General features: G+C 54.5%; 7 protein-coding genes across 7 annotated transcripts; 4 read left to right on the top strand and 3 right to left on the bottom strand.

Moving 5' to 3' along the window:
- Positions 1–607: 607 nt before the first annotated feature.
- BGZ61DRAFT_440751 (Got1/Sft2-like family-domain-containing protein) lies at positions 608–2030 on the top strand. Its single transcript, XM_046244521.1, has 5 exons — positions 608–903; positions 1046–1072; positions 1143–1191; positions 1262–1277; positions 1347–2030. Exons 1-5 carry the CDS (start codon positions 876–878, stop codon positions 1641–1643), a joined length of 417 nt encoding a protein of 138 aa, XP_046110499.1. The 5' UTR covers positions 608–875; the 3' UTR covers positions 1644–2030.
- Positions 2031–3347, bottom strand: BGZ61DRAFT_440748 (profilin). Its single transcript, XM_046244520.1, has 4 exons — positions 2990–3347; positions 2831–2846; positions 2666–2750; positions 2031–2588 (listed from the first exon to the last, which is right to left on the bottom strand). The coding sequence occupies exons 1-4, from the start codon at positions 3000–3002 to the stop codon at positions 2307–2309; spliced, it is 396 nt and encodes a 131-aa protein (XP_046110498.1). The 5' UTR covers positions 3003–3347; the 3' UTR covers positions 2031–2306.
- Positions 3348–4386: 1039 nt separating this feature from the next.
- Positions 4387–6047, top strand: BGZ61DRAFT_440746 (uncharacterized protein). Its single transcript, XM_046244519.1, has 2 exons — positions 4387–4622; positions 4691–6047. The coding sequence occupies exon 2, from the start codon at positions 4708–4710 to the stop codon at positions 5905–5907; it is 1200 nt and encodes a 399-aa protein (XP_046110497.1). The 5' UTR covers positions 4387–4622; positions 4691–4707; the 3' UTR covers positions 5908–6047.
- Positions 6048–8677: 2630 nt separating this feature from the next.
- BGZ61DRAFT_83773 (uncharacterized protein) lies at positions 8678–9522 on the bottom strand. Its single transcript, XM_046257136.1, has 3 exons — positions 9450–9522; positions 9220–9359; positions 8678–9127 (listed from the first exon to the last, which is right to left on the bottom strand). Exons 2-3 carry the CDS (start codon positions 9284–9286, stop codon positions 8772–8774), a joined length of 423 nt encoding a protein of 140 aa, XP_046110496.1. The 5' UTR covers positions 9287–9359; positions 9450–9522; the 3' UTR covers positions 8678–8771.
- A 1364-nt stretch (positions 9523–10886) lies between these two features.
- On the top strand, positions 10887–13769 carry BGZ61DRAFT_440741 (uncharacterized protein). Its single transcript, XM_046244518.1, has one exon. The coding sequence runs from the start codon at positions 11383–11385 to the stop codon at positions 13393–13395; it is 2013 nt and encodes a 670-aa protein (XP_046110495.1). The 5' UTR covers positions 10887–11382; the 3' UTR covers positions 13396–13769.
- Positions 13770–15312, bottom strand: BGZ61DRAFT_440740 (v-snare-like protein). Its single transcript, XM_046244517.1, has 5 exons — positions 14891–15312; positions 14723–14805; positions 14576–14658; positions 14142–14507; positions 13770–14075 (listed from the first exon to the last, which is right to left on the bottom strand). Exons 1-5 carry the CDS (start codon positions 14909–14911, stop codon positions 14035–14037), a joined length of 594 nt encoding a protein of 197 aa, XP_046110494.1. The 5' UTR covers positions 14912–15312; the 3' UTR covers positions 13770–14034.
- Positions 15313–15533: 221 nt separating this feature from the next.
- On the top strand, positions 15534–21541 carry BGZ61DRAFT_526750 (Sec63 Brl domain-containing protein; the record flags this gene model as incomplete). The annotated part of the gene is made up of 3 exons (XM_046253007.1): positions 15534–16439; positions 16487–19421; positions 19470–21541. The coding sequence occupies 3 exons, from the start codon at positions 15534–15536 to the stop codon at positions 21539–21541; spliced, it is 5913 nt and encodes a 1970-aa protein (XP_046110493.1).
- Between the last annotated feature and the right edge of the window lie 463 nt (positions 21542–22004).

Here is a 22004-nt window from a genome sequence, read left to right as displayed (position 1 = left end):
TCCAGTGGGTTTTGTTCTCTGCCTAGGTCGACAGACTACCGAGAACGTATGGAGTAGACGATCTCAGTGGCCAAGGCGAAGAACGCCTTGGCCGTCGCGGCAGGTGCAGATAGGATGAATAGAGGCCATCTCTATCTGTCTTGGTTTGGTTGAAAGGGGATATTGAGCTGTGATTTGAGAAAGAGCCGGGTCAATCGCCCATGGCTCGCGGATAGCATGAGGGCTCAGGAGGAATTCCGATGCCCCGTCAGGTGTTTGCAATACTGTACCGATAAAGATGGACGTAATGATTGTCCAAAAACCAATTCACATCATGAATGCCACATCAGCTAGAGGCGTGAGCTTCCACATCCTGTGGTGCGCTCCCTAATCCGAAGGATTGTGAGAGAGCGATGAAGGATGAAGGAGACAGATGCTCTCAAAACCCACGGCTGCGTAAAATTTCATTACATGGCGCAGATACCCACTGTGGCCCCGACAGCCAATGGTCACGCGCCGAGCTCCAGGGGACGTCCAACACGAGCCTTTGGCCTCTCCCGCAGCGCCTGTCAACCGCTATCAGTACCGCGCCCCGCCCGTAGCCACTGGCGCCGCCCCAGCAAAGCACAGTACAGCACAGCACAGCACAGCGCAACGTATTCGTAACGCGGCCCGGAGGCACCAGAGGTAAGCCCCTGGAACGAACAATCGATGTGCCAGTTCCCTCCTTGCGCCTGCAACCACGTGTAACCTCGACCTCGACCGAAATCTCGAAACGTTGAACCTGATCAATCGCCAGCTCGAGCTCGACTTTATCACTCGCAATCCTGATACCCAAGGCGCCGCTGGCCTCTCGATAGTCCCGATCCCCTCGTTTTCGAACACCCGTCGCCAATATGTCCATGTGGCTGTCTGATACCCAAAGTACGTCGTCCATTTGCGCGTCCATCCCTCGTGACCACGGTGTTGCCTCCGCGGTGCCCGCACAGCCGTGATGCCTATCTGCGCTTGGTTGCCATGAACAAACCGATAAAGACTTCGAAAGCTAACGATTGTTTGTCTATAGAGATTGGGGTTGTCTTCTGCTCTGGCGGTAGGTACGCGCGAGTTCCGAAGCTTCGGCGCATGGGCGGGATGGCGACTGACGACATGGACTCGTGTAGGAGGCTTCTTCCTCATCGGAGGCGTCATGCTGTTTTTTGATCGGGCCATGTATGTCGGGAACACTTGTTCTCCCCCAATCCCCCCGTGCTTCATTTGCTAACGACGGTGGTTTACGTAGGCTTGCCATGGGAAATGTACGAGATACCCTTGCCCTCGACGAACCTCGATCGAATGAACCCGAACTGACGTATATGTAACTGTAGATCCTTTTCCTCATCGGCTTGACCATTATCATCGGACCGCAGAAGACACTGCTCTTCTTCGCGCGCAAACAGAAGGCTAAAGGCACGGGCGCCTTCTTCCTCGGCTTGGTGCTCATACTCATGAAATGGACCTTTGTCGGCTTCATTATAGAAGCGTACGGAATAGTGGTACTATTTGGGGACTTCCTGGGCACCATCGCAGGCTTCGCGCGGGGCTTACCAGTCGTGGGACCCTACATTGGCATCGTCGTGGACAGGCTAGGCATGGGACGCCGAAACAACGAACTCCCCGTCTAAATGACAGACAAAGTTCAATGAGAATCATAACGTTGGGACCCCTTGATTGGGCCAAGCTTGGTCGACATGGGGACTCGAGCTCGTTATTTGTATGGACTATCCGGAGTACCGCCTTGTCTTGATATGGTGTGGAGTTCAGGGAGGAATAGATTGGCTTGGAATCCGGGGATTGGCGTTATCTGAATCAATTTCCCTCGGACCGGTGGAATGAATGGGGCGCATGATCAGTGTACATCACCCGAAGCTGTCATACCGGGCAGAGCTGGGAGCCGGGAGCTGGGACGGGGCAGCAGGGACGGGGCAGCAGAGGACACGGCCAGTCGTGCTGTAGCTAATATGGGTGGGAGTCGAGAGTGTTTCACGAGACGGCGCTCGGACGGACACATCTGGGGGGCATTTGGATTGCCTATATGCAGAATCGTGTAGAAACAGAGACTCTTTTGGACAATTCATGGCCAAACAGATGATTTCCTCCTCGCCTCGACGAGGCTCAAGCTGACCGCCCGGGTGCTCTAAAGAAAAAAAACAAGGCCTCCTCTCAATATGCTCAGTTCGCTAATCGTAGGCTGACTCTGACCGTTATTTCCCCAGTGCACATCCATAGCTATCCCAGTTTATTCCTTGGGGTTCTTCCTGCCGCATCCCACAATCCGGGTTCTGAGCCTAGTAACCGACACCGATGAGGTAGTCGGCGAGGGCCTCGACGGTCTGGGTGGTGCTGCCAGCAACCTGGGCCTCACCGTGGTGGGCGACGACGATGGCCTGGGTGGTCTTGGCGATGGCGACACCCTCGCGACCCTTTCGGGCGTAGATGCTTCGGTCCTCGGCCCTGGCCATGACGTATCGCTCACCACCGATGTAGAGGCCATCGGCAAAGGCCTTGTCCTTGGCTGCGGCATCGCCCGAGACGATGGAGGCCACCACCTTCATCTCGGCGGGCTGGAGCTATATTGGGCACAACAAGTTAGCTCTGGTGCAGGTGCTGTACGGCAGATAAGCCGGTTGAGAGGGGCAGTCGGTACCGTGAGGCCGGGGGAGGTGGCCCAGACGCTGTCGCCGGCAGCGCTGATGAGGGCGGCCTGGTCGACATGGCCGGTAGCGATGAGGCTGTCAGAGCATCAGCATCCCGCACTTGTGAGAAAGATATCGGCCGTATCGGTCTGGTCGAAAAGGGCTCGCGGGTTTACCTAGTGTCAACGTATGCTGTAGGGCAGAAGAGCCATAGGTTAGCTGTCTGGACTGTATTCGTGCGAGGAGGAGGTGGGGGGCTATTCAGACAGCGAGCGGCTGCCGAGAGGGGACGCCGGGATGGAGGCGGAGGCGGAGGGGATGGGAGGGCGACTGACCTTGCCACGACATGGTGAAGGTATGTGAGAGAGCAACGAAGCGTGTGTGGCGGACTGCGGAAGACGAGGCGGCGGCAAAGCGATGGGCGAGGAAGCGTTGAGGCGGAAGCGGTAACAGGAGGGAGAGGTTGTGAGTCTGTCGAGAGTTGCCCCTCCGTCCGTTGTCACTCAAATTGTTATCGAGCTTTCAGCACCGACCAATGCGATCCGCCCATTGGCAGTTCCCCCGCCGAGGGGTAGTGGGTACCTGGCCACACCGCTGGCAACGCGCGCGGCCACATGTACCGGGCACTTGCTCCGTTTCACTGGCGAGCAAGCATGATCAGCGGCCAAGTTTCGGATGCGCGCGTGTGTCATGTCACGCATTTTTTTCCTGCAATGATTCAACCACACACACACGAGTTGTTGGGCTCGGTGCATGTAACTATTGAATGTATGCAGCTATGCAGCCCGTGCCGTGTTCGCATGCTTGATGACGCTGCGGCCGATCTGTGTGCGTCTGCATCTGTTTGCCTCTTTTTCGGAAGCATACCTGGCCAGGCCCGTGTTTGGGCGTAAGCAAGTGACACCTCACCAAAACCATCCAAAATTATCACCATGCATCGCTACTTAGCTAGGCAACGAGAATCAATACTCTAGTCCGACGGTCCAAGCTGTCACGGAGCTTTCTCGCGTCCCTTGCGGCTAGACCGTGGAACATATGGCACCTGGCACAATATCCTAAACTCAAGGGCGACACCGAGATGCTCTCTGTGCTCTGGCCCCCAGAGACATTTCAGCCTAATTATTCCAGAAAGCTGTTGACATGTCGTAATATGAAGGCTATCCTGTTTTCTACGCTGCGATTTTGCTTCATCTATGTAAGGTAAGGTATGTAGCTGCCACGCGTACAGTTTTTTTTAGAAGAGATGCACTGTGAAGATGCACTATGAAGATCCACCGTCCAGAGGTATACACGCTATCACCAGCTGCAATCAAGCGAAAATCGGGCAGTACTAACGCCAGCTTCTAGATGATGAGACTCCAGAGCTAGAGCTATGGCGCCTATGGGAACTAAAAGATAGCTGGGCGTGCGGCAATGCCTAGCGCTCGCCCTCTTCGACGTCACCATAGAACGGGCTCTTGGAGGCACCGATCATCTCAATCTACCAGATCTACGGCAGTTCTGAAACTCGCTCCCGATATGTCTGTTCTGCCCGAGTTCTTACGTTCATCGATGTATTCGCCAGACATCAGCGTCAGCTTTATGGCGATTTGGTGGTTAAGATTTTGGACCAGCAAGGAATTTCGAAGAGCAGGAAACAAGTACAGTCATTGTACCAACAACTGAGTCAGGATCAAACGTCGGGGCTGATAACCTTCACTGCCAGCATGTGGCAACGACACTGGAGCCAACTTGTAGAACTGAAAGAGTTTCTACAGAGTAAGAACCTTGTTGTCGAGCCAAAGGACGGGAACGATGTTTTTTACCACATCCCGAAATTTGAATAGACGCAGGTATACTCGTACCATCGTATTACGCGATTTCTAAGCGACGAAGGATTCGATACGCCGACAACTGTAAGGTTTCAAGGGCTAGTGGATCGGAATTTGCCATACATTCTGCACAAAGAAGTCTGGGAGAAGATCACCTGTGAGTTCGCGGATCTAGAAGCGATCCTTCTCGATGAAAGATCGCGCTAACACATCTTCTTTCTTCAGCTGGTGTACCTCCAATAATGCGTCTTTCTCCTCTCACATTGAAGTCGCGAAATCCCTACTTGTGGAAGCGGACACAGACAATCATCATGTACCACTTACAGAGGCGTGTCGGACAATGGCACAACAGTGCCGCTGTTTCTTCGTGGTCATGGTCGTCCCTCAACTGGATCTGGTACCAGACTCGAGCCCAACTCTACGCAGAGGGTGTACCATTTGGCCGAATTCCACTCGGTGGGCCCCTGGAGATACTTAGGCTTTGGCGCACTGCAGTTCATGATGGCCCTGCGCATAGCGTTGAGTCACTTCCATCTTGGATGTATGATCCGTTGCAGGACCCGGAAGCGCCGTGCCACACTTCGAACAACCGCAACATCACCGCGGTTGTACCAGAGTATCTAGATTTCGACTCGTCTGACCTTGATGGCCATGCTTCAGACATGGAGCTGGAAGTCATGACGGAAATTCAAGAGGCTGGTTCAGAGAATGACCATGATTGGCCGCCTGACTTGCCAAAATACCAGGCCTTGATGCTTTCGTGGTATGGCTGCGAATCAATTGGGAAACAGCAGGATACGCCAGCTATGGGCACAACAGACCCTTTAATTCTCAGGAAGAAGATGCTGCTTCCACCACTCGTTATGGGCAACTTACGCGTATCGTCACTCCGGGTCCTTGTCTGCATAATGCGAGACTTTCATCAAAGGACTTTCGATGAATCTACGGAGTCAGACTTTCTCGATCTCACCGATAACGAATTTTGGCAGTCCATATTTATTGGGGGCCTCGACAACTCTTGGGAGATCAAAGACGTTGAAAGGTTGCAAAGCCGATTTGGCTGGGTCCTGGACCTCATTCGAAAAGGTCAAATGCCGGCCGAGGCAAGTCTTATCGAGGGGATATTCAGAGAAGTTTTGGCCGAGTCCATGCTCAAATCAACGCGACACCCGTACACCTATGATGTAGGATACGATGCAACGAAATATCTGAATCCGGACCTGTCGCCCCAATGGGTCGAAAGTCTTTTGAGGAGTACCAACGCATTACCAGCCATCAAGGCTTGCCTAGAAAGGTACGAGGTTGACTTCGGATGCGATTGGATATTTTCCACATATGGGCTCTTGATACCTCACGTCTGGGAGGGGCATCCGGTCGGTCATTCGCAACGCTGCAGGCATTACGAGCCTGCGATACACGCTGTTGCTTCTACATGCGTGTGACATCGTCGGCGACGGCATCACCTTGGCTGCGAAATCCTCGTCCTCCAATTGTTGGAACAAAGGTTATCGTCAGATTGCGCATCATCAAGCGAATCATCATCTACGTAGGCCTCCTAGTTAGTTCTCATCGGATCAACGCAGTAATATTCTCTTCATCAGACCTTCCCTCCCTCTTTTCGTTCTCGTCTTGAGGTCATCCGGCCGGGGGGTGGCAAACGCAGGTCGAAAGCCTGACTTGCCCAGCCTTGGAGTCAGACTCGTAAGTACCGTCGCTGGTACTGCCAAGTCACCAGATGGACGATGCTGCGGCCGGACCGGAAATCGAACGTCAATCTGACAGACCAGCATCCTGTGGGAGCCAAGATGGTGTTGCTGGACGTTTTGAAGATCGACGATCCGGCCAAGCCATGCGCCAGTCTACAAAGATTTCACGCCGAGCTGCTGTTGGGTCAACAAGTTCTGCTGCAAGGTCTGCTGGGAGGATGTCTAGTCTCTCAAGGCGCGGTCTATACTAGCTCTTGTTGTGACTGCTTGTGGTGATTCGTCATCGAGTAATTGCGATCCAGGCTGACCCGACACAAGCGGAAAGAAGCTATCGTGATGTGATCAGTGCAGACTCCAATCTGTCGCAAATGGACCTCATTGACTCCTCCACACTCTTGCCACCCACTCGTACGCTGTGATGCACCGTTAGGATATGTTCGGTCGCCTCTACCGCAAAGTCAGGCTGTTTACCCTCTGAATATTGCCTGCATGCTGTGCGTGTATTGATATCTATATTGTCTCGTATATCTAGATTCTCTACCTTCTCTCACAGTATCAGGATCATCCTTTCGTCGCTTCGGCTTCCCATCATGCAAGGGCAAAGAGTCAAAACGGCACTTTTGAAGGCAGCGGTTTCCATCCATTATTGGCCTGCCACACACAGACTTAGTAAGACGAGTTGTGGATGAGCACGCCTCTCGGGTGTTGTGTGCAATCTATTCCATGCGAGTGGGAAGATCACCCTCATGAGGGCATTTTGGATATAAATGACGCGAAAAACTGGTCAAAGGCGTGTTGCAGAACCGCTCCTTAGCCTGCTTGATGTGCCAGTCAGTGCGTGATGTCGCGTAGCAATAGTGATGAGCTTGCCTTTAGCGTCAGGTGAACTCGTACAAGGAAGGCCTCCATGTAGTTGCAAGGATGGAAGAGTCGAGAGTCTCAGAGGCTGGCAACTCACACTTGACCGCGTGTCTGCGTTACATCTGAAAGCCAAATTCTAATCCTCCCAACACATCTCACAATGTTTCAAGTGCAGGCCAAGGTCAGTGAGTCTACACAGCTGCAAATAAAAAGGACAAGGCCGACTAAGAGGGCCAGCTGATGGTCCAGGACAGTATCGCCCGAAACGCAAATGCACCAATACATATGCAGACACACTTGATCTATGAGCAGTCCTAGAATATTCTAGGAGAAGATAAGGATCAGGCGAAGTTGACACATTTCATACTACGGCAAAGCGAGGACCCAAAGCCCATATTCCACTGTACCTTAATCCAGCGTGCCGAATTCCCAAGTCCTAGATCCCGGAGTTGTTACAGTCTATATAATAATTCACTCACTTTATCGCGAGTTCGCAATCGTATAGACACGAGAGGGAGTCGAACACAAACTGAGGGCAATGGGTGCATGTGGCAATATTGTAAAGTCTGGCCCAGACGCATAGTCCAAGACAGCCACCGACTTGCCGGGAGATGTTATCCATGGCTATCAACTTATCAACAAGAGTGAGGATAGACTTCGACAGGTGAAATATCGAGCCCATTTGGGCCGGTCCTAGGAGTGTTTGCGGACTTGATGATGCAGTCCAAGTGTGCGACACGATCGTTCGTTGCAGCTTGGCCGATATTTTATGTGACGAACCCACTCCAGCACTGTCGACAATATGCCGGCTTCACCACATCGCGTGACGATATGCGACCAGAGGGACCGTCGCCCCCAACACATGGATCACAGATGCACAGGCAAAAGAGAATACAGAGGTGCCCTTCCAGAGGAGAGCGAGTTAATTCAAAAGTGAATGGGGTCCGATACGGGAGGAATGTCCGCAAGAATAGGGACCGGGGTGGACGGAGGATGTGAGGCGATGGGCAAAGCTGGAGTCGAAAAAGCCAACACAGGCGATTTGCTGGCACACACAACTGCCTAGCCTACTTGAGCCCCGTTTGCCATCCGACGTCACCATAGACGGAGGCGCCGTTTGAGTTCGGCGCCAGAGCAAAGGGAAGTCGTACGGTTGCCGGCACTATGAGACAAGGTACGGCTCTTAGTCCGGACCTTATGTTTGTGTGTGAAGAGTGCCACTTGTAATCCAACACCAAACAGGAAAGCTCAAAGCTCAAAGCATATAGGCGAGAGGCAATCAGGAGGTGTTTTGAGTGCATGGCCATGATCCGAGGCCACCGCGGGAGAGCATCTTGGCGCCGTGATGTCGGGACCTGTCACTCGCTGAAACAGGGACGTGGCTCTATTGTGCTTTGTCCTTTTGACGCGCAGCAGAGATGATCCCTGGAGCGAGGAGAAGCAGAAACAGTGACGGGGAGGAATCGACGGGGAGACCGCGAAGTTGATGACGACCATGGCTAACCCTGTCCTCTAAGTTAACCCTGACATGTCATTCCGTGTTTGGAGATGAATACCCACTCGGTAGAGCTGCCGAGCCTTGTCGATGTGAATCATGGGAATGTCAACTGCGCAATCGCAAGCCGAGGTCATCAGGAGGCGCCAGATCAGTCGGTTTGTCGTCGTCACCTGGTCCGCTCATCCACCAACACGCTGACCGACTCTTTCGCACCCACGCCCAGAAGAACGAAACCCGGCGATTATTCATTCCGGCTGTTGGCATTGCCGCTATGACCTATAGCCAGGCGGCGGTATTGCCCGCTGTCGGCCGTGTTTCCGGCCTTTTCAGCCTTGATGCGCGGTTGTGGCGCCTGATGGCAGCCTCCCGATGCTACTATGTACGATGCGACGTTGATCCTTGGGCTGGGAGGCCTTTTGAGTGAGTTGAGTGACATGAGATGGGCCAAACACCCCCAGCTTCCCATTACGGGGCGCGAGCGATTGGAATATCCTGGAAATTGGCAATCTGAGACGCAGCAGTGCGGGCCACTTCTTGGAAGGGTGACAACTTGAAACAAGTCAGGGATTGAGTACCCCCTGACGGCCGGGATGAATACTACGTAGTAATTATTAACGATGATGGGTTGCAAGGTTGAAGCCTGGGACGGCTTCCCGATTTGGAACCGCGGGCATGTTCGTTGTCCTCACCTTGGTCAACCAGTTTGGGATGGTGGCAATTGGGTCGGCATGTACGCACATCCACAGACCGCTCCATTACGGAGTACAATATACGGAGTAGGACGGTTGAATAATAATCACGGATATAGGTTTGGGACGAAGGATTCGAGCTGGCTCCGGTCAGGTCGGTCAACCACCAGACATCGACGGCGAGGATCAAGGACAAGGCATCCACGGCCACCTGAGAGACTGAGACGAACCGTTGGACTCCCGGGAGCCGCTTTGACACTCCAGCCGTATGTGACTCTGTTCTATGTTTGTCTCTGACCAGCCGCGGCTGGAAACGGCGGTCGTGTGCTCGGTCGCCGGCCAGACGGTGAACAAACAACCGGTACCGAAGCTGGCGGTCTAGGTGTTGGCCTGCACTCGTGGGCTTCGTTGTGGGGTGGGTAATGTGAGATTTGACGCGTGTGCCTCCAATTTAACAATCAACGCCCCGTTGTCAGAGGGGACATGCAAGTGCTCTGCGGCGCAGACAAAAATAAAATAATCCAGCGCTTGACTAGGCCGGCGCGAGCTCGAGCGCGTGCTTTGCAGCTTTCCAGAACGGTTCCCGAGACCTGGGAACCCATGATGACGAGGCAGGCAAAAAAGCAAGGAAGCTTCATATGTTCCGTGTGGCTTGATGTGGAAGTATGGAAGTATGGAAGTGTGCAAGTGCCGCGCCGTTGGACCGCTAGCCCGTCCGGCCGTCTGCCCACCGAGGATCCTGATCAGGAACCAAGCCGCTTTCTGATAATGGCTGCGACGCGTGAAGATTGACGATGCGATTCGGTGTTACATTTTGCCATTGAGGCGGACCAGGGACCCGGCACATCTGGGGGACTAGCAGCAGATTGCCACCCATTGTTCGGACCGCGGGAGCATCACCGTGGCAATCTGCTCCGGCAAGGCCGTAATCATGACAGCAGCAAGCAGCTCAACCGCGCAACCACTCAACCACGCCCGACTCGACCGACACACGATGGGACCGTGATAAATTTACTTTGGCTACGCTGGGCTCTGACCAACTGGAAATGATGGCCAATCTGCCCTCGACGGGCCCCTTCCCCGCCGCGCAGCTCATCTCCGACAGCGGCAGTTCTCGTCAGATGCTGTCCAACGACGCGACGCACCCGCTCTCTTCAACATGCACATGTCGCCAGGTGGCTTGTTGGCTACCTATTAACTTACTTGCTACACATGACAACCAACAAGAGCCAACATGGCAGTTATCAGCGCAAGCGCCAGCGGCGCAGTCTGTGCTACTGTGCACCACTTGCTGAGTCCTGGCACACGAAACCCGCCAGTCGACGCGCTCCACCATCCATGATGCCGCCGTGATCCATCCCTCTCCCGCGGACAAGGGTTTCTCGAGGCCGGAACCCAGCCTGCGGAACCCAGCTCTTGGCTCCAAAACAAGGCTCGCCAGCGTTGGCGCGGATCTACTACGTTAGGCTACGCCCAAGAGGAACCGTCCCATCAACCTCAAACATGCGACAAGTGTCGCCTGGCCCGTGATCCCAACCAGGCCCCGCGCGAGGGTTCGCGGAATAGATGAAAGCCCCTGGGTTCCCACATGATGCCGATTCTCCTCTGGAAGGGCGTCTCTGCATTCTCTATTTTCTTTTGCCTGCGCATCTGTCATTCTTGTTTGTTGTTGCTGGTGGCGAGCGAGTGTAAGCTGGTCTTTCATCCCGCTTCTTCTTCTTATTTCACTTGTGTGTGCCCGCAAACCGCCTGTGTTTGGCTGCTTCGACTCCAGCTTTGCCCATCGCTTACCACCATCCTTGCTCGCATCCTCCGTCCACCCCGGGTCCCTGTTGCGGTCATTTTTCCCGCATCGGACCCCGTTCACTTTTGAATTAACTCGCTCTGCCGACTCACACAATAGGCTCGCGCGAAAAGGCGGGGGTGGTGCCCTGTGAGACGAGAGGGGAAAGTGCCTTTCATCGACGCTCTAGAAAAGGATCCCCGGTCCTGGCGGTTTTTGTGGGTGAACCACAAACTGTATCAGACCCTGTCATCTAAGCCAGGCGGTCTATCTATACGACACTCTTAACTCAAGACGGTCCCCGCCACTCCCACAACTCCTCCCGTATACTACCGACGACCTCCCGTTCCTCGCTGCCAAAACGAGTGTCTAACTTCATCATGCCTCGATCAAGAGCAGAGACTGTGACGGCTCCATCTGTGTCAGAACGGCCCAGCACCAGCGGAGGACCTACAGGAACCAATCACTTCGGAAAGACCGACTTCAACAACCGCGTATCGAGAGACGACCTTACTCTCGCCTTAAAGAACTCAGGGAGGGGCACCGTCAAGGCGTATCATGTTCCGATCCGTGGCCGGCTACCCTCACCGGAAACCAGCCCTCGAGGAGAATCACCAGACCGTGTGACCATGGTGCGAACCGCAACTCCGGAGTCCATGGTGGAAACGGGCGAAACTGGGGTCATCGCCATCGGCATGGCGCTGGGCAGCCCAGCTCAAGCGGCTGTTTTCGAAAACCATATCCCGGCGACCCAAAGCACGCGGAGGGCTGCAGCCGACTTCCCAGAACCCGCCGAAGATCTGCAAGCGGTACCGCAAAAGCCCAAGAAATGGAACCTGTTCCGATCAAGGTCATCGAAGCGAACCCGGCCTACAGAGCCCCAGCGATCTTTGACAGACAACTCCAACGCATCAAGCGTCTCGCTCACATCTCGAGGACAACCGCCTTCAAGGACTGGATCACAACAAGATTCTTCAAAGAAGAACCCCCCAAAGCACAAACCCATCGTCATCCGATCCCAGACGGACCCCTCCGCGATCGAGCGGGTTGAATCAATAGAACCAGTTCCCGAGGTGAAGCTCGTCAAGGAACCCAAGCCAGCAAAGGAGCCCAAGTCCGGTGGTTTGGGTCGCAAGGTGTCACTAAGAGCTCTCCGTGGAGACTCGAGAGCCCGAAGGGCAGCAGAGAAGCTGGAGCCTATGCCATCGCCTCCAAGTCCTCCCCCCGCGATGCCCCAGTTGAGCGGACCCCTCCTGAATGTCGAGATCCCCAGCATCAAGATGGAGCGATACAGCGTCATGTTCGGCGGAGTCTTGGGAACGCAGAACTCATCCTCTTCACTCCTCGCTCGACGACAGGCGACGCTCGATCGGCTCAAGACCCTCAACGACGAGCTCCTTCAGAACGGCGAAGAGGAGCTTCCTCGGCCGCGGCGAGCGACATCGCCTCAACCCAAGGCCTCACCCGCATTCTCCCTGTTCCCAGGACTTCCCAAGCCTAGCCCAATCCAGCCCTCCCCCAGGGTGCGCTCAAACACCTCACCCGCCTTGTTGCATTCTCCCGTCGCGGCGACATTTGAACCCCTTCCCAATAAAGGCAAGGAACACACTTTAGGAGAGACCCTCAAGCCCAAGGTCTTCCTGCCTGCGACACCAAAGGACACCCAACGCGAAAAGAAGCCGGCTTCAACGACGGCCGATTCTCCTCCTCAACTAGTCTCCAAGTTCAGCAAGCAGCCGAAACGATCAGGCGCACCTAAACCCGACCCGTCCACCATCCGCCCCAGTCGGACGCCCTCACCAGTGACCCTCGAGGTGCAGGCTCAAGCACGCGGCAGACAGCCCTCTCCTTTTACACCTGACACATCCAGTCTGATCCTCGATTCCCCCGAGGACAGCGAGTTCGGGGACGAAGTTGACGTCCACATCACCGACAAGCTCCGGCCCACGCTCACCGAGCCTACATGGCAGATGGTTTCCCCTCCAGGCTCGACTACATCTTCCAGCCCCGAGGTGACTCGCAAATCCCCCGAGGCAACTCGAAAGGTCTCCCCGCCCTCGTCCCTGAAGTCCGCCGAGCAAATCACTGTCATCAAGTCTCAGCCCCTCCAGGCCGACCCCGAAGAGGCCCTCCGCAACGCCGTCGAGATCTCCATCGCGCGCCAGATCAGCGTCTCGCACCAGCAGCGCAAGATGCTACACCCACTCCAGAGCAACCCCAGCCTGCGACACCACAACGATGGCACCGGCTCAAACTACGGCATCCCCGTCGGGAAGAACGAGCGGCTGGCTGAGACGAAGTCGGCCCAGCCGCGGCTTGTACGTCCCCAGGACATCAACGTGTGGGAGATGCACCGCAAGAGCTCACGAGTTATCGTCGAGGGGGAACCCTAAAGCAAAAACGTATACCAGATGAAGCCTAGCGATGCATATGTAGAACGGCGGTTGGCATAGGCGGTCGGTTTTTTTTTTCTACCGTATCTTCTTCACTCATACCCACTTTATACTGCTGCTTCAAAAGAAGCAACGAGCAGGGACCTCACTGGTTGAGCTGTTTCTGTCGTCGTTTGAGGGCAACACCTCCCTCCATATCTTTTTTCTTTTGTCATTTTCATACACGAAGCCTTGATGGTAGGAAAGGGGGATACCATGGGTCATCTAGCAAGGCGCAGGAGCAGGATCGGACAGGGAGAACGGAGCGTGCACAGCCCTGGAGCAGGTCGCTGGTTCACAAAGGGGGTTTCACGCACGTCAACATTATCATCATCATCATCATTTGGAATAGAAAAAGCCCCATCATTAAGTGCTACTTTCATCCCAGCATATTTCCACGTGTACTTCAGTACTTCATGTGCATACGCTGTTCCCCTCTACTCCAATAAGTCTAAACTGCTCCAACGACATGGCCTGCGAGTGAATGGTTGGACAAAACGATTGTAAGTATTTGCGCCGCACCAGTAACCAATCTCAATAAGCGACATCCCATATATGCTGAAACGAAGTCGCGTCCCAACGCCGAAACGAAATGTTTCATTACATCAAAACACAGCACGAGTTCTGCTTCTTAGCTTGCTCTGCGGGAGAGTAAGGGGTTAGCTCGGGTCTTCTCCACCATGTGTTTCGGAGAGGGGGGTACATACGGTAGAACATCTTGCTCTGGTTGCTAAGACCATCGCTCTTGGCCACTAAGTCGTCAATCTTCTCGCCGCGCTGTAGCACGCTCTCAATAGTCTTGTGGAGGACAATCTTGGTCTCGTCAAGTTCCTTCTGGATCTTGAGAATGCTGTCGGCCTGCTGAGGGTCCTGGTATTTGGCGAGGTACTCGGTAAGCTCAGGGAAGGGCAGGATGGGCTGGCCGGTTGCCCAGGAGGAGCGCGGGTGCTTGATGAGGAACTCGTCGACGATCTTGCTGAGGAGCTGGTGGGCAACGAGAGCTGGGTACTGGTGATCGGACATTATGATACCGCAGATGCCCTCGGTACGGCTGTAGGCGTGGAAAGTGTAGTCTGGGAGGTTTCGGTGTGAGCTTGTGGACTGGATATCGATCGCGCGGACGTGGAGAGCGGCGCCCTACCTTGTTCCTCAACATCCTGTCGCTGGCCGGGACGAGTGCGCTCGGCGACGGTCTTTGAGAAGAGAGTCATGAACTCGCCATAGCTGGAGGAGGAGAAGCGGCCTGGTCAGCAACGGCGGTCAGGGGAGTCTGGGAGGGGAGGCGAACTTGTTGCGGGTGAATCGCGAGTAGGAGCTCAGTTCCTTCTCGGCGCAAATCTCGTGGGCGGGCTTGGCCTCGTTGCGAATGATCTAGATCCAGCAAGAAGAGTCTTTAGCCAACTGTCGGGATTGGATATTGGGGGGTCATGTCGGTGAGGGGCAAGGGGGGGCATACGCCGATGTAGTGCAACTTCATGATGGCGGCAGGATGGGAGACGGCGTCGATGCGATTGTGCGGATTGTCGTCGAGGGGCGGTACGGAGGAGGCGAAAGCGCAGGTTGCGTGCGAGATTGCAGGATGCAAGATCAGGATGATGGCGGATTGGAGTCTGAACCCGGAGAGCGCTGCTCCCGAGTCCCCGTAGGTCGTAGACCGTCCATAGGTCGTCACATGTTCCGCTATGACGGGGGGTCTGCTGGGCTGGTCTGGGCTGGCGATTAGGCCCCCGAATTTCCAGTGCAGCCTGCAACAAGCTTCAGCACTAGAGCGCTAAGCCTTCCGCGGCGGGCTTCCTTGTGTTCCCTGCTGCTACAGCCGCCTGCAGGTCACTCACTAACACTGTGGCCTGGCCGCCTGGCTTGCTGTGGCGGCGGCTGATGGCGGAGGCTGATGGTGGGGTGGGTGTCATTTTCAGAACCAAGTCACAGCGCAGCGGTGTATGACTCCACGGCGAGGCACTCTAGGACTATAGAACTCAGCTCTGCAACGACACAGCAACGACACAAACCATCAGCTCTCTCTTCTTCCCTGGAGGACCACGCCAAGGAGCACACCAAACACTAACAAGAGAAACCCCATCATCCAAGCCAACAGCGCCATGGCTTCGAGCGGGCTAAGTGCCGCAGAGGCCCAGTGGAGGGAGCAGTTCGCCGCCATGCAAGCCGCCATTGCCGAACTAAAGATCCCTCAGGACACAAACATCGAGAGCGATCTCGAAGACGACGACTTTGAAGGATACTCTTCCGGGAACAGCGGCCAGGATGTCTGGCAATTCATCTCGGACGATGACCAAGACGACTTCAGCAGCGACTTTGCTGAAGCAGCCGCCGTTGGTGGCTCTGCTGCCGACTATGGCGCGCAATGGTTCACCACCAAATGTTCAGCTATAGCCGCTAAGAACGGCCTCTCCCCTGATGTGTTTGAAACTCAGGTCATGAGTGTCCTCAGCTCCGGTCAATCCGAGGATGAGCTCCAGGTACACCTGGCTGATCTGGTTGGTTTTGACGATTTTGATTTCATCATCGATGTCTTGGGACACAAGGATGAAATCGTTGCCGCAGTCACTGCCAACGGCCAAAAAGCCCAGCAGGCATCGTCTGGACCGCGACTCTTGACCAGGGCTGAGAGGGAGGAGGCTCTACGTCGCCAGGACCTGGAGCATAAATCTGCTTCTCTTGCCACCGCTTCATCTCGAGAGCCCCAGTATCCGCACGTCTACAAGTCGTACAGCGCCGGCAACACCCTCAGCTCCACCGGAAAGAAGTACGGTCTTCCGGTGGGAAGCGAGCGGAAGATTTTTGACAAGTATGAAGAGTACTCTATTCCAGCAGGAAAGAAGGGAGTTCTTGGTCCCGGCCAGAGGCTCATCAAGATCTCTGAACTTGACGGACTTTGCCGTACCACTTTCAAGGGATACAAGACGCTCAATCGAATGCAGAGTCTTGTGTACCCCATTGCACACAAAACTAGTGAGAACATGCTTATTTGCGCACCCACTGGTGCGGTAAGTTTCTCACCCTCAAGTCTAAATGCTGGTGCTAAGTGTTCTAGGGTAAAACGGACGCAGCTATGCTCACAATCCTCCACACCATCGCGCAGAATGTGACTCCCAACCCTTTTGAGGACCTCGCTGCCACCGAATTCGCCGTTAATACAGATGACTTCAAGATTGTCTATGTCGCCCCCATGAAGGCACTCGCTGCTGAAGTCACAGATAAGCTTGGCAAGCGCCTTGCCTGGCTTGGCATCAAGTGCCGAGAGTACACCGGAGATATGCAGCTTACCAAGTCTGAGATTGTTCAGACCCAGATCATTGTTACCACTCCTGAGAAGTGGGATGTCGTTACCCGAAAAGGTACCGGCGATACTGAGCTCGTCCAAAAGGTCCGCCTTCTCATCATTGATGAGGTCCACATGCTTCACGATGAACGAGGTGCCGTCCTAGAGTCACTTGTAGCTCGAACTGAGAGACAAGTGGAGAGCACACAGTCGATGATTCGGATTATTGGTCTGAGTGCAACGCTACCCAACTACGTTGACGTTGCGGACTTCCTCAAGGTCAACAAGTACGCTGGTCTGTTTTATTTCGACGCCTCATTCCGTCCTGTTCCCCTGGAGCAGCATTTCATTGGTGTCAAGGGGAAGGCCGGCTCCAAGCAAGCCAGGGAAAACCTTGACAACATTGCTTTTGACAAAGTCAAAGAAATGCTAGAGCTTGATCATCAAGTCATGGTCTTCGTACACTCGCGACGAGATACAATGGCGACAGCCCGAACACTTCACCAGAAGGCCGTCGAAGATTTCTGTGTGGACCTGTTCGACCCATCATACCATCCCAAGTATGAGCAGGCTTGTCGAGACATGAAGTCTTCAAGATCAAAGGACATTCGCGAGTTGCTTTCCAAGGGAATTGGAATTCATCACGCGGGTATGGCAAGGTCCGATAGGAACCTGATGGAGAGATTCTTCGCCGAAGGTGTTCTCAAGGTTCTTTGCTGTACTGCTACCCTCGCCTGGGGTGTCAACTTGCCAGCTGCTGCGGTCGTCATCAAGGGAACTCAAGTCTACAGTGCCCAGGAGGGTAAATTTGTTGACTTGGGTATTCTTGATGTGCTCCAGATCTTCGGTCGTGCAGGTCGTCCTCAATTTGAAGACACTGGTATCGGCATGATCTGTACTACCCACGATAGGCTCACGCACTATCTGACCGCAATCACGGAGCAGCAGCCCATTGAGTCCAAGTTCTCCACCAAGTTGGTTGACAACCTCAATGCTGAGATTTCACTGGGTACCGTCACCTCCATCCCTGACGCGGTGCAATGGATCGGATATTCCTACTTGTTTGTTCGCATGCAACGAAGCCCCATGACCTATGGCATCGAGTGGTCAGAGATCCGAGACGACCCGACCCTGGTTCAGAGGCGACGCCAGCTGGCTATTCAAGCAGCCAGGACTCTACAACGATGCCAAATGATTATCTTCAATGAAACGACTGAGGAGCTTCGCAGCAAGGATATTGGCCGAATTGCTAGCCAGTTCTACATCCTTCATACCAGCATCCAAGTCTTCAACACCATGATGCGGCCGCAGGCTACCGAGGCTGATATTCTGAAGATGATCAGTATGAGTGGAGAATTCGACAATATCCAATCCAGAGACAGTGAAGAGAAGGAGTTGACGCACCTCAGGAAGGACATTGTCCCCTGTGATGTGGAAGGAGGCATCGACACACCCCAGGCCAAGACAAACATTCTGCTTCAGTCTTATATCTCGAGGGCACAACCCGAAGACTTCGCTTTGACAAATGACATGAATTACGTTGCGCAGCAATCTGGGCGAATCTGTCGAGCACTGTTTATGCTTGCTCTGAACCGGCGATGGGGTCATCAATGCCTGGTGCTCCTCACCTTGGCCAAGTCGATCGAGAAGCGCATCTGGCCGTTCCAGCATCCCCTTGCTCAGTTTGATTTCACCAAGACTATCCTCAACCAGCTTGAATCTAAGGACAACCTGACGATTGAGACCATGAAGGAAATGGAATCGGCAGAAATAGGGGCCTTGGTCCACAACCAGAGCGCCGGCAAGAACATTGCCAGGATGCTGTCCAACTTCCCCACGGTGCACGTTGAGGCCGAAATCGCTCCCCTCAACCGAGATGTCTTGAGGATCAAGCTCTATGTAATCCCCGACTTCCGATGGCATGACCATGTCCATGGAACGTCTGAGTCGTTCTACATCTGGGTTGAGAACTCTGAAACTTCTCAGATTTACCATCATGAGTTCTTCATTCTTAACAGGAGGAAGTTGAACGATGACCACGAGCTCAACTTTACAATTCCCCTCTCGGATCCTCTGCCGAAGCAGATCTACGTTCGTGCCGTCTCAGACAGATGGTTAGGAGCAGAGACGGTGACTCCGGTTTCCTTCCAACATCTCATCCGCCCCGACACGGAGAGCGTATACACAGAGTTGCTGAACCTGCAGCCGCTGCACATCTCGGCTCTGAAGAACCCCGGACTAGAGGAGATTTATGCGAAGCGGTTCCAGTACTTCAACCCCATGCAGACTCAGATCTTCCACACGCTATACAACACCCCTGCCAACGTCCTACTGGGTTCTCCCACCGGAAGTGGAAAGACTGTTGCCGCTGAGCTTGCCATGTGGTGGGCATTCCGTGACAGACCCAAGTCAAAGGTGGTTTACATTGCACCCATGAAGGCTCTTGTTCGCGAAAGAGTCAAGGATTGGGGAGCCCGACTGGCACGGCCTCTGGGGCTCAAGCTCGTCGAGTTGACTGGTGACAACACTCCCGATACTCGCACAATCCAAGATGCCGACGTCATCATCACCACGCCCGAAAAATGGGACGGTATCTCACGTTCATGGCAGACGAGAGGATATGTACGACAGGTCAGCCTCGTCATCATCGATGAAATCCATCTCTTGGCAGGAGACCGAGGCCCTATTCTGGAAATCATTGTTTCTCGTGAGTCGAGACCAGCTTCCTCAAATTTGAAAATACTAATGCGTCTAGGCATGAACTACATTGCGTCCTCGACCAAGAACGCCGTCCGACTCCTGGGCATGTCGACAGCTTGTGCAAACGCAACGGATCTTGGCAACTGGCTTGGTGTCAAAGAGGGTCTCTTTAACTTCAAGCACTCGGTCCGTCCGGTTCCATTGGAGCTCTTCATCGATGGCTTCCCTGAGGTCAGGGGATTTTGTCCTCTGATGCAGTCTATGAACAGGCCAACGTTCCTGGCCGTCAAGAATCACAGCCCCGAAAAGCCCGTCATCGTCTTCGTGCCTTCCCGACGACAGACCCGTCTCACTGCCAAGGACCTGATCAACTTCTGCGGAATGGAGGATAATCCTCGCCGGTTCTTGCATATGGACGAAGATGACCTCCAGCTCAACCTTGCCCGAGTCAAGGACGATGCGCTCAAGGAGGCCATCAACTTTGGCATCGGCTTGCATCATGCAGGTCTTGTCGAGTCGGATCGTCAGCTAGCCGAAGAACTCTTCCTGAATAACAAAATCCAGATCCTCGTGGCCACCAGCACCCTCGCGTGGGGTGTCAACCTTCCCGCGCATTTGGTCGTTGTCAAGGGCACTCAGTTCTACGACGCCAAGATTGAAGCTTACAAGGACATGGACCTGACGGACGTGCTGCAGATGCTTGGACGAGCAGGACGCCCGCAGTTCGACAACTCGGGAGTGGCCCGCATTTTCACCCAGGACTCCAAGAAGGACTTTTACAAGCACTTCCTTCATACAGGCTTCCCCGTCGAGTCCTCTCTGCATACCGTCCTGGACAACCATCTTTGCGCCGAAGTCTCCGCCGAGACCATCCTCACGAAGCAAGACGCCCTGGACTACCTCACGTGGACATTCTTCTTCAGGAGACTGCACAAGAACCCATCGTACTACGGGCTGGAGATTTCCGCTGAGGAGCATAACAGCATCGCTGCGCAGCAGGTGGCTAACGAGTTCATGGTCGAAATGGTCAACAAGTCGCTCGATGAGCTCGCCGAGTCCAACTGCGTCGAGGTCTTCCCCAACGGCGACGTGGACTCAACCCCAATGGGCAAGATCATGAGTTACTATTACCTCTCCCACAAGACGATCCGACACCTGGTCCGCCATGCCAAGCCGCAAGGCACGTTCCTCAACGTGCTCTCGTGGATGTCCCGTGCAACCGAGTACGACGAACTCCCTGTGCGTCACAACGAGGACCTCATCAACGACACGCTGTCAGACAACCTGCCCTTCCCGGGCCATGCCTTTGGCCTGCCCATGTGGGATCCCCACGTGAAGGCCTTCCTGCTCCTCCAGGCGCACATGTCCCGTATTGAGCTGCCCATCACGGATTACGTCGGTGACCAGACCAGCGTGTTGGACCAGGCCATTCGTATCATCCAGGCGTCCATCGATGTCCTCACTGAAAAGGGCTATCTCTCCAGCTGCCTGCAGATGATCTCCCTGCTGCAGTGCATCAAGTGCGCCCGCTGGCCAACCGACGCTCCCATGTCCATCCTCCCCAGCGTCGACGCGGACTCCAAGGACAAGACAGCTCTCGCGAAGATCAGCGCGCTCAACCACGCTCAGGTCGGCCAGCTCGCCAAGAAAATCGGCGTCCCAACCAGCCAAACCGGCCGCTTCTCCCGCGCCGTGTCCGTCCTGCCCAACGTGGCAGTCTCCATTGAGGAAGCCACGGCGCTTTCAGTGAAGATTGGTCTCAAGCGCCTCAACCCACTCGTTGAGCGTGAAGCCCGCATCTACGCCCCCAAATTCCCCAAGCCGCAATCCGAGGGCTGGTTCGTCATCGTTGCCGATGTCGCCCGCGACGAAGTCATTGCAGTCAAGCGCGTCGGCTGGTCTGCCGTTCCAGGACGCAAGCTCGAACCCGGTATGCGCCCTTCATCAAAGACGACCATCAAGCTGCCCGAGGCCAAGCCTGGGCAGGCCCGCAAGCTGGACGTCCTCGTTGTCAGCGATGGCTACTTGGGACTTGAACACCGAGTTCTGGGTGTGGACATTCCCGCGCCGCCAACTGTGGACGACGCCGTGCAAGAGAAGAAGGCAGCCGCGTCTGGATCAAAGTGAATTTAGTCTATGGACAAGCTGTAGCAGGCGCTCTGTTGGTGGAAACCCCGAGACACTACCAGTACCCAATGCCTCTGACAGCTAAAGCAAAGCAAATGGAAACATAGCAGACAAATGCAGTGTGCCAAACCAAGACATACTGGGAAAAAATGGAAATCATCTTGTGAGAGAAAGACGCTCACACCAAGCCGAATTATATCTCCTGAGAAATGCCGCGAAGAACGACCGCCCCCCTTCATGACCGTAGCCGACCGATAACCATAAACTCCTGGTGACAAATGGAACCCTGATGCGTCGTGACAGTAACGTAAAGAGAAGATGCAACGCAGCCCGAGCGATGAAGAACAAAAGGAGAAAGCCAGACCCTGGGTGAGTCGAAAGAAAGCCGAAGACCGAAAAGCAAAAAGCAAGACCAGAAAATCAAAGCAAAGCCACCCGGGTATCACACACGCAAACACACAAA

This window comes from Ilyonectria robusta, assembly GCF_021365365.1.
Source record: "Ilyonectria robusta strain PMI_751 chromosome Unknown BGZ61scaffold_2, whole genome shotgun sequence".
In the NCBI taxonomy this organism is placed as follows: domain Eukaryota; kingdom Fungi; phylum Ascomycota; class Sordariomycetes; order Hypocreales; family Nectriaceae; genus Ilyonectria; species Ilyonectria robusta.
Note: the sequence above shows the minus strand (reverse complement) of the source record. Positions and strands in the feature narration are given on the sequence as shown.

Excerpts from the sequence above, each read along its gene's own strand:
- BGZ61DRAFT_440751 (XM_046244521.1), top strand. The coding sequence starts at position 876 with ATGTCCATGTGGCTGTCTGATACCCAAA. Across the intron at positions 904-1,045 it reads GTGGCTGTCTGATACCCAAA|AGATTGGGGTTGTCTTCTGC; the intron begins GTACGTCGTCCA and ends GTTTGTCTATAG. Across the intron at positions 1,073-1,142 it reads GGTTGTCTTCTGCTCTGGCG|GAGGCTTCTTCCTCATCGGA; the intron begins GTAGGTACGCGC and ends GGACTCGTGTAG.
- BGZ61DRAFT_440748 (XM_046244520.1), bottom strand. Across the intron at positions 2,589-2,665 it reads CCACCTCCCCCGGCCTCACG|CTCCAGCCCGCCGAGATGAA; the intron begins GTACCGACTGCC and ends TGCCCAATATAG.
- BGZ61DRAFT_440746 (XM_046244519.1), top strand. The coding sequence starts at position 4,708 with ATGCGTCTTTCTCCTCTCACATTGAAGTCGCGAAATCCCTACTTGTGG.
- BGZ61DRAFT_83773 (XM_046257136.1), bottom strand. The coding sequence starts at position 9,286 with ATGGAGCGGTCTGTGGATGTGCGTACATGCCGACCCAATTGCCACCAT. Across the intron at positions 9,128-9,219 it reads TCCCAAACTGGTTGACCAAG|TATTCATCCCGGCCGTCAGG; the intron begins GTGAGGACAACG and ends ATTACTACGTAG.
- BGZ61DRAFT_440741 (XM_046244518.1), top strand. The coding sequence starts at position 11,383 with ATGCCTCGATCAAGAGCAGAGACTGTGACGGCTCCATCTGTGTCAGAA.
- BGZ61DRAFT_440740 (XM_046244517.1), bottom strand. The coding sequence starts at position 14,911 with ATGAAGTTGCACTACATCGGC. Across the intron at positions 14,806-14,890 it reads TGAAGTTGCACTACATCGGC|ATCATTCGCAACGAGGCCAA; the intron begins GTATGCCCCCCC and ends TGCTGGATCTAG. Across the intron at positions 14,659-14,722 it reads TCGCGATTCACCCGCAACAA|CTATGGCGAGTTCATGACTC; the intron begins GTTCGCCTCCCC and ends CTCCTCCTCCAG.